Source organism: Ipomoea nil, unplaced genomic scaffold (assembly GCF_001879475.1).
Source record: "Ipomoea nil cultivar Tokyo-kokei standard unplaced genomic scaffold, Asagao_1.1 scaffold1026, whole genome shotgun sequence".
NCBI classification, from domain to species: Eukaryota; Viridiplantae; Streptophyta; class Magnoliopsida; order Solanales; family Convolvulaceae; genus Ipomoea; species Ipomoea nil.
Window position 1 is genome coordinate 2,016,186 of NW_017617454.1, and position 11,190 is coordinate 2,027,375.

At 34.2% G+C, this 11,190-nt stretch overlaps 1 protein-coding gene across 1 annotated transcript; it reads right to left on the minus strand.

The window, feature by feature from the left end:
* Nucleotides 1-2,952: 2,952 nt before the first annotated feature.
* Nucleotides 2,953-6,199, minus strand: LOC109180167 (LOB domain-containing protein 36). Its single transcript, XM_019329648.1, has 3 exons — nt 5,753-6,199; nt 3,954-5,039; nt 2,953-3,204 (listed from the first exon to the last, which is right to left on the minus strand). The coding sequence occupies exon 2, from the start codon at nt 4,990-4,992 to the stop codon at nt 4,012-4,014; it is 981 nt and encodes a 326-aa protein (XP_019185193.1). The 5' UTR covers nt 4,993-5,039; nt 5,753-6,199; the 3' UTR covers nt 2,953-3,204; nt 3,954-4,011.
* Between the last annotated feature and the right edge of the window lie 4,991 nt (nt 6,200-11,190).

Genomic DNA, 11,190 nt, shown 5'->3' on the forward strand with positions numbered 1-11,190 from the left:
TTTTTGGTGTAAACCACATTGAGGTCCGGATCTTTCTATGTCCGTTTAACAGTCCAGGTCCACCCGATTCACTTCGAGAGGCATAGAAGCTGGCACAAGGGAATCAAACCCAGGTTATCGCAGAATTCTCCTCCACAAAAAGAGCTCATTTTCCACTTGAGCTACCCTATTGGGTTGATTATTAGTATTGTTGATTCTTGACATTTGGAGTTGACGATTGGTGAATGCAATTGATTGCACCAAAAATATCACTTGTGCGTATTGGCATTGATCCTGTTTTATGAGTCATTAAATCACCGTGATTTACATCCCCCAAATGTTCTGTTGGATTCGGGTGTGGAGGTCCTTAACTTGGAGAATTCAACCTTATGGGAGAAGAAGGAAAAATCAAACAACAAGAGGATTATAAATTGCTTTTAGTGTACGAAATTTTGAACCAGTATTTATACCATTTAAATCCTAATTAAGATGTTCAGACTAAATTAGGAAAGTGATCCCACAAATCACATGTCATTAATTGTATTTAATCTTTTACAGTATTAGGTAAGGCGATAGGATACCAATCGTTATATCCTACCCCACGGCGCACATAGCACTGTGCGCCGCGCGCCTCCCAAAACGACATCGTTTTGGGTAGTGTTGGGAGGCGCGGTAGGAAGTTGCTGAGATTATGTGTATTTGTTCACAACGTTATGTGTATTTGTTCACAACGTTATGTGTATTGATTCATACAGTTATGTGTATTTTTTATACAATTATGTACATTCTTTTTATACAATTATGTACATCCGAATCAGAAAATTTGTGTGTATTATGTTAAGAGTTGATGTGTATTATGTTAAAAGTTTATGTTTATTATGTATTATGTTAGATTATGTGTATTATCTTTTAAAAAGAGTATGTATATTTTGTTATATAATTATGTACATTCATGTATAACATTATGTGTATTCTAGTATAACATTATGTACATTCTTAAACAGCGAGTTTTTTTTTTAAGAAAAAACTACTGCCATTCACTGGGACGGGAAATTTCAAAAAAAAAAAATTAATTAAAACAATGTCGTTTTGCATCTGGACGCATAGTGCAGCGCGCGCCGTGGTGTTGGATATAAATTGTCCTAGGCTACCACAAGTCACAGATCAAAGTGGGTACGGACCGACCACTTACCCATCAAGTATAGTAATCAAAATTCTTTATATATTAAACATTACTTCATCATATGCAAATAAATTGACCTTCACAAAATGTTCACATATTCTTACGAAAAGTTTATTTGACAAATTCGCAATATATGTCGTTATAGCAAATCACACTATGACTTATTAGATAAGCACAGTACATCTCACAAATTTATCCTTCCGTATCACAGAGATAAGAAAAAATCATTTGAGATATTTATGGGGAGATAGAAATCGACAGGGAAAGAAGAGCGTAAATGGGGGTGGGAAGAAGATAATAATGGAGAGAAGAATAATTCTTAGAATGGATAATAATTAATTGTTTAGAGAAAACAAAAACTAAACAAATAAAATATTCCCTCCGTCCCGAATTGGATGTCTCATTTACTTTTTGCACGCTTTTTAATGAATTAAAGTAAATGTTATGCACTTTCCAATTTTGCCCCTCACTTTTTCACTTTTGAAAATAAAAACAATAAAGAAAGCAAAAGCTAGAAGGGTAATTTGAAAAAAGTAGAATAATGGTGATGTTCCATTTTAGAAAGTGGACAACATTTTGGGACAAACTAAAAAGGAAAGTAAGATATATAAAATGGGACAGAGAGAGTAAATGGTAAGTTGTATAAAAGAATTTAGAAATTATGATAATTTTATAAAACTTGACAAAAGCCAGCAATTTTAAAATTTTTGATAATTTTATATCTAAAACAAACAAACAAATAAATAAATGATAAGATTGACTATCGAGATTTGAGCTATTTATTACAGTTTTTGTTTGAATTGGGAAAGCAATGGTGGAGTTGAAAAGCGATTTGGAGGTGGCAATTATGAAGATCACACAAGGGTGTTGTGCAATGAAACATGTATACAGAGAAGCCAACTTTTGCGGTTTTTGCTCTATTTGGTAACATAGTTAACTTATCAGTCTTTTTGTAACAACTTAATGCTCCAAAACGTTAAAATTCAAAAAACTGCTCAAAGTAGTTTTTCCAATCAAGTCATTTTGTTTGTAATCAACTATCAACTAACAACCAATTTACCAAACATCCTTATACAATCAGCTAATACTATCAACTAATCAAACATACTAACACAATCAGGTAACAACACCTTTTATCTTTTCACTGTTTTTAAAAAAAAAGTTACTGGTAAAAATAAAATAAAATAAAATTGATATAAGGTCTCGATCAAGTGATAGACAAGAGAGAGGGAAAATGCTGTTTGTGTTTATTGTTGTAGTTGACTGAGCAGTGAGTAAGCATAGGTTTTGCCGAGACGTTAAAATACTATGCTGCATGCACACACAGAAACCGGATACTATATCAGCCACACTGTATATACATTCTTCCATTTTGTCTCTATCTCAAAGATCAATCAATATCAAACCCAAAGGAGAAAGGACTGACTGCCATGGAACACTGTGGTCCTCCACCACCCACTCATTGTGGCAAAAACAGTGCACCCAATCTTAGCTTATCCGCTTGCAATATATACTTCTTCAAGGTGTAGATCAGATAAGATCAGAGTAAATCTCTAATGCATGCATTGCATATAACTAGGACCCAGAACCCAAACCCGTTTCCTTCTTCCACCATGAAAGAGGGTCACGTGAGTATGACAAGGTTCTTAGATTTCAGTAAAAAGGGATTTTTAATAGTCAACAGCACATGGTGAACAAAAGCCAACCTTTTTCTCTCTCTCTTAAAGGATACCATAATTAAAAATGATTTTCTCTTTTGATGTATCACTCAAAGCAACAATAAGAAGAGGAAAATTAAAGATAGGAAAATATATTGGGAAGCTAAAATGAAGGTTGGAATAAAAGTATATACTATGATAACGGCATATAGAAGCAAGCTTTTAGAATGTAAACAAAATATGTATCACTAACTTCGAGATCAATGCACCTCCTACATTCAAAATGTAGCTCCCCAAGAAACAATTTTTTCTCCATATAGCAGAATCATGCGGTTCAATCAATTTCACTCTCATTTACTTTACGCTTGTGTATGGCATAATTGGCCCTGCATTTAACAAAGAGAAAAAATATATATAAGAACACTCACGTTCTCTGTTACAATGTAGTATGTATATGTTCATAGCTATTTTCTCAACCTATTAAAACACAAAGAGTCAAATAAAGCCATCACTGACCTATTTGGGTGAGTCACTTCAATAATGTTTTATTTTTTATTTAATCACTAATATATTAAAGACCAACATTAATCACTAATCAGTAATCACTAAAACTAAAGTATAACTACAATTGAATTTAGTTAGCAGGGAAGCTTTGGGTATTTTTCTAAATTAGGTTTTCTATACTCCTACAAAGTACAGAAAGGATAAAAATTCAAGCTTGTTTCATGCAGACACCCATTAACTCCAAAAAGAATTACCAGCTAATTAGCTAATAGCATTTAATTATGACTATATATTCTCTGGTGTTTCTTCAAGTTTTACCCCTTGGTAACATTTTTAAGGCATTTATTATTTCCTGAAACTGTGTTGAAGGCCTAGGGAAAATAGGTACGTTATGATTACTGAATGTGACATATCTGGGCAGTGAAAAGACAATAATTCTCTTTAACCACCCTGCTGTACTGTGGAACATAGAGTAAATTCTTGCTTTTTCCACTGCCATGAAAAAGAATCAGTTTTCACCGTTTCATCCTAAAGACATAGGCTAAGTTATCAGAAATAAATGCGAGCTACCAGCACACAAAGAAAATATTAAACTGAATGAACTCGACCCTAGCTAGAGAGAGATTTACCTAGACTGGGATTCGGGAAAGAATAAAGCACGGAGGGGATGATAGCTTTGACAAGACATTAGCATAACGGGCCAACGCTCCGACCACCCTCATCGCTTGTGGCTCTCTGTTGTTGTTGCTGTGGGGTCTCTGGTTGAGGCGGGGGTTGCTGATGTTGAATCTGCTGCTGCGGGAGTTGCTGTTGTTGTTGGAGTAAGAGTTGGGGCTGAAGCTGAATGTGGTGGTCGTGGTGGTCGGGGTGGTGGAGATGGTGGTGAGGATGACAATGCTGCTGCTCCTGTTGGGACGGCTGCTGCTGGATTGGATAAGGATTGTCGTAAGCTCCCAAACCCAACGACGGTGATATACCGGCCGCCGGCGTAGCATTGATTTGATGAAACCCTGTAGCGGTAACCGGCCCGCCGGATTCAAACCCATTAAACCTCATCAGATCGAATTGCTGGGGATTTTGGTGTTGCTGCTCGTAACTCCCGATCAAATCCGCCTCCCCAATCATTAACTGATGAGACTCAATCAGTTGCTGCTGGGGGTGAGACTGATGAATTTGCTGGTCCCGGATTATCAACTGATTACTATTAGGTAGCCCCATCGGAACTCCCATCATCATTGGCTGCATATTATACTGCATTACACCGGAAGAAGACGGATGGTTGGGGTGCTGCATAAACCCCGTCTGCGGAATCAAAGGCGCGAGAGCATTTGGACCAATGTATGTCGCCAATTCCCTCTTCGCAGTGTTCAAATCGCGCTGAACCTGTTTAAGCCTCTGTTGAAGAATGGAAATAAGCCCTACGCAACCATACACAGGATCTCGAAGCCGGTACTCCGCTTCGTAAGCGAGTGAATTTACGGCATCTTCTCGCTGAGAAGCATTCAGTTCGTTGAGCAGTTTGGAGACATTACTAGCGCCGAACACCTTGTGGATATTAGCAAATTTCTGCGGCTGATCCGGTGGGAAATAAGGCGCAAACACACACTCCTGAGTACACTTCCGCCGCTGCAACTTGCAAGCCGCGCACGGAGAGCTTGACGATGACATTTCTTTCTTCCTGTAAACTTCACGGAATCAATCGGAACGTACAAACCCTAAAAATTGAGAAAAAGTTTAGACGCCAAATCAAAGAGAGAGAATTTGCTTTAGCAGATATGTAAAAACTCATTAACATATTTAAGCATATTAAAGTAAACTATATATGCTATTCAGCGAAGCATCAAATTTCGATTTCAGAGAAACAGCTTGCAATTAAATGGCTTAGCATATCGAAGCAAACATGGTAAGTCAATAACATTATTTCATAATAGACAAGTAAAATTTTATATCTAGAAAAGTCAGATGAAGAATAAAATCAAAATAATACTCTATGCAAACTAAGCCACAGTACTTCATCAATTATATTTCTCAAAAAAAAAAAAAAAAAAGAGTTTAAATAGTAAGAAAAACCTTTTGAAGGGAGAGACAATTTACTCTTATTACAGAAAAATGCACACAGTAAAGAGGAGAGATTGAATAGAAACAAAACTCAATGTTTTGATATATTGACAACTAAAAAATGCTTTGAATTTCATTTTTGTTTTTACTGTATTCCTATCATGCTTCCCCATATTTATGGACTTGATGATCAAACTCTACTGTTTTCCGATAAATTTTTCTAGATCCGTATCTTCTCCACACAAATAAACAAAAAATAAATCAACATTTTCTTTTTTTCTGAACCGCTGTTCTTGTTTAAAATACAGAAAATAGAAAAAAAAAACAAAACACAAAAAGAAGAAGAAAAAAAAAAAAAAGACAACCTCACCTGTTAATATTTGAGAACTAGTGTAAATCACGTTATCAACCTTTGTCTCTCTCCATACAACTCATCATCTGCTGCAGCGCTAAAAGCAAGATGAAAAACTAAGGCGCAGAAATCTACGACGACGTCGCACAAGAAGAGATACACGAAACGATAGTGTTAGAAGAAGAAATCTACGACGTCGCCGTCGGCGGCGGCGGCGGCGAGTGGTGGATGTACGACGGACGTACGCGTTTGACCTTTGCGCATAGGATAGAGTGGAGGTCTAGGGTTGGGAGTGCAGGAGCGCTCGATCCGATCTTCAGGTGTAGCGATCCCAACAGAAGAAGCAGAAAGAGAAGGGAAAAAAGAAATACGCTTATTTTATAGTCTTCTTTTTCAGCGATTACAGAGAGAGAAAGAGAGAGAGAGAGATTGAGAGCGTGCAGCGAAAATTTGAAAATGTGGAAAAAATCGGGAAATGGGTAACAGAAAATGATAAAAAGGTGGGGATGATTACCATGGTAGTGCCGAAGTGAGTCTACGTCATTATATAAATAGGAGACGATGGCCGAGTTTTGAGCGTGCTGACTCAGTGACACGCTTGACTATTCTTAGCCGTTGATGAGGATAGAGAAAATGTTTTTGACCAAATCTGCACGGCCCAGGCTGGGAGAGTGAGCAACACCTGATAATCTCACTCCGGAGAGACTGCTCTGAGTTACCACTTTGTCCCTGTACTCATCTCTAATATTCCTAAATTACCCTCTCCTAACAAACAACTGGCGTCATTGTAGTATTACCAATATACCCTCTGTATAACTGTTTTACGGATTTTTTTTTAATCTTTGTATTTAATTTAATTTCTTGTCACAGAAAATTACAGAAGAAAAATGCTTTAGGAGATCTTGTGTAAATGGATCTCCACTATAACTCAATTTTATGGTAGTTAGGGCTCCATATTATCACCAAATATCAAAAGTCATTGATATATTTTTTTTTTAATACAAATAGTGTCAGTAGTATTCAAAAGTCATTGATGTTTTTTTTTTTTTGTTTTTTTTTTCTGAATACTAGGACGTATTCAAAAGTCATTGATGTTTGTTATAAATTTTGTATACTAATTAAATCAAAATCTCATTAATTGATTTACAATAATTTACAAGTATAAATAATTATAACAATTATCATAATTTGCTAAACATATGAATAAGGAAAAATGATTGTGTGCAGCATGCTCTCACAAGTATTATATTCGTAGGCAATATGACAATAAATATAACCAAAAAAAAAGTATAATTCAATATGTCACAATGCATGGTAGCAACTAGCAAGAGTGGTGAATCACGTAAGTTAAATAGTTGAGTTAAATAAGTCAACTAATTAAACTTACCAAACATAATTTTTACACTATCTATCAATCAAACAACTTGAGAGCTAAAGGATATTAATTACTAATGTCCTATTTTTATGCATAAACGTAAAGTCCAAATTTACTTATGATAAATATATTATATTTATATTTGGGTATAATAATAATAATAATAATAATAATAATAATAATAATAATAATAATAATAATAATTATTATTATTATTATTATTATTTATTTATTTATTTATTTATTTATTTATTTATTTATTTCTACTTTATATTGACTTTCCATTTCATTCCTTTTCTTTTCTTAATTATAATGTAATCTTCTTTCCATATTTTGATGCTAAAAAATCTTATTAAATAATTGAGAAATTAATTACTCTAATTTGGTTATCTTGGTGTTAATACAAAATTAATTACACTGTTAAAATGTATAATAAATACATAATATTGAATAAAAATACTTTTTTTTTCTTTTCTACAAGTTGCTTAAAAAATATATAGCATTTAATGCTATATGGATACAAAAAATTTAATCTTTTAATATCATTTTACAAAATTAATTTCTAATAGAATCTTCTTATATATCTTGATAAAAAGAAATAAATGTTTTGAAATCTTAATCAATTTGGGACAAACTAGTGACTGAGATATTTTAATGTTGAATCATCCCCGTAAAGTATTAATTTTTTTAATCTAATAAAAGAGTTTTTTTTTTTTTTATGAAATTATAAAAGAGTTTAATTGCCAAGGACCTTGTGGTCCAATGGAACCAAGTCCCTCCTTCATAGGGAAGATTGTGGATTTGAGTATCAGTGGAAGCGATATGTCGATATTGACTCGCTTCATTTAATGGAAAAAGTAGTTATGAACACATCGTATTAGAGTCTATAATAATTTTCAAAAAGTAAAAAAGTTTAATTTAATTGCATTTCAATAAAAATATGGGAGAATGTTTTGTTTATCAAAAACTTCGTATATTATATACTTATCTTATTGATTCTCTTGTTATATGAAGATATAATCAACAATATAAAAGTTACTACTAATCTAAAAATATCGCTACCTTCCATAACAACATACTATGTTATAAATATTCATATATTAACATTTTAATGGTAGCATTAAAATCAAAAATTAAAAAGCGAAACATAAAAAATGTGGCGTGGTACATTTATATGGTGTATTTGTACATTTTACGCTAATGCATTTACAAATTAAAAATTAAAAATATTTATTAAAATATGAAACTGTTATGATGAGTGGTCATTTATCTTCTCTGATTCGTTATTGAACTAAAGAAAGAACTGGTAATTCAGTATCTGTTTATAACTACTTTCCCAACTTATTAAATTATAGAGAGTTAATAGCGCTTCTATTGAGACTCAAACTCACAATTTTAAAAACTTAACTTGGTACCATTAAACTATAAGATAATTGGTAAATGGTAGCGTGAGTTTGCAAGCAAATGTGGCGTTATAGAGTGGTGGGTCCAAGTTATGACGCTTGGGGCCAGTGGGAAGGGACAAAAAGGAGGGAAGGGGTGACTGGTGCATATCAATAGAGATTGGGATAGTTCTACCGTGCATTCTTTCACATGTTGAACTGTGCAAAGACTCCATAATATTTAACATCAAGTCAACTTATTAATTAGAATGTGTTTTCTGTTATTAATATATTTTCCTTTCTGACCAACATTTGGCAGTAACTAAGATGGGATATCGTAAGTAATATTATATTTACTCCCTCATTTAACAAATTTTACTATGTCTCATTTATAAAAACACATTCAGAAAAATACTACACTATATTTTATGCATACAAATAATGAATTTTATACATATAAATAATAAATCTCGATTTATTGAATACATAAAGGGGCGGTCGTGTACTAAATAAGTCCAACTATATTATACAAAATAATGAAAAAGTGGATTACTGTTGGTAATCATTCACTTTTATTTACCCAATAAAATTTATACTAGTGGCGAGAGTTATACTCAATAGGAGTACATCTATCATTTTCCTTGGCATGAATGTGTATATAATAAAGAAAGAAAAATGTTGCTGGCATGCTGCCAACTACCATGTAGTGTGATGACATTCCGGTTACCCATCCAAATGGATGGTCATAGGTTCAAACTCCGGTGGTGGGGGCTTAGATTCACTCTGCATAGAACAGATACTATGGTCAATATAATTGAAGTCCTGATCGGCAATAACAGTGGTTCTGACCTTGAGGACCCGACACTGGTCCTCCCACCTAATTAGTCGTAATTTTAACCTTCCACTATTCTATCGAGTTAGGGTGTAACAGGAACCAAACATGGAACAGGCAATTAGAAGAACAGAAAGAGCAGGTAGAGTTTGAATGGATTGACCAAAAAGCAACCCAACCCCCCATCTCCTGCGGCACACACACTACATAAAGAGAGAAACAAGTAGTAGATTACACACACAAGTCACCAGTGGGCTCACAGAATTGTCCCTGCTACAGTCACAGCCTCACAGTCACAGGCATGCAGTGTGTAGGTGAGCAATTGCGTGCAGGCCTCTCTCATTCCATTTAATGTATACCCTTCCAATGCTCCCGTCACTGTCACCGCAGGGTACAATTCCCATCCTTCTTTCTTTCTTTCGTTTTCTCTCCTTTTTGTCTCCACCCTCGCCTCTCTTCCCTTCATATTTTTTTTTCCTTTTCGTACGTTAGTTCCCCCCCAACATCCCTGCATGTATTCCTTAACTAGAATTCGGAGCCTCCCACTTTTCTGTCCTTCAATTTTCCCCTCCCTTTTATTGGCATCATAATATACTTCAATTCACCGCTCCTACCACATTTCTGAATCATTAATTTTTCTTACTTGCATGGCAAATTCTATTCTATACTATTCCTTTCACACTATCATAACACATCCAGATTCAAAAACTTCAATATATATATTTTCTGAAAAAAAAAAAAATTATCTTATGGTCCTATTTGATAAAAAAATCAGTAATAAATAGGTTCAGTGTGAAATGAGGGCCAAGTGGGTATTCTCTGTTTCATTTTGGGCAATATACTTTTCGGCTATTTGACCTTTCATAAGACCCGGGAGGTGAGGGATTGGCTGGGGAATACGAAAGACCATCACGTGCATGGATTTGACATTGTAATGCCCAAATTATTTTTCTCTTAATTAATCAATTCTACACTGCAACGGTCAACTGAGTGCAAAAATCACAGTTCTTACTGTAAAATATATGATTTTTATCTGAAATAAGTATGAAATGTGTAAATATTAGAATTGAAGCATGTGCTCCATCTCAACTAAAAGCCCCATAACCTTTGGTTGGGCTCTGATACCAAATTGAAACATGTGCTCCATATCAACTAAAAGCCTAAGCTGATAGTTGGATTGCACATTAATTATATGCTCAACAATTAGACCCTCTAAAAATTGAGATCTTGTGCAATTGTTTATCTTGCATGCCCTAAAATCCGGTGCACTGCACAACACTATGTATTCTGATGCTGATACCACCTGTAGTAGGCTGTAGTGTTCAACATGCATCGTCCTCCATGTTTGGACTCTTTCTTAGCTTGCTTCTTTTCACCCATCATTAATGCCTCTCCTCATCACCTCCCACGCACAGAAGAAAATGCAGAAATTTGAACATATTAATGGAGGGAAAGGCTAGTAGGGTCTCGATTTTATTCCAACTTTTTAACATGATGCATTATTTACAATAGTGAAATTTTTAAACAGTTGTATTTGTGATCCACTTAATAACTGAACCAATAGTTGTTCGGTTGAAATAGATTGTGGCACAATTTTGCACACTTAATTGAGAAGTTGGATGAAAGTTTGACAGTTGAAAAGCTGGTAGTTAAAAAAGATAATGGATTGAAATTAAAGTGTTTGGTAAAATTTACTGCTGAATAAGTTGATAAGTGTAAGAAGACATAAAAAATAAACTGAGATATTAGAATTTTGATTAATGCATGAAATGTGCGTTTTAAAATAAGTTATTATTTTAAATTTCTTAGATTTTACACAATAGAGCTAACTAGGCTCATAGTTTATTTGTTGTTTAAAATAAATTAT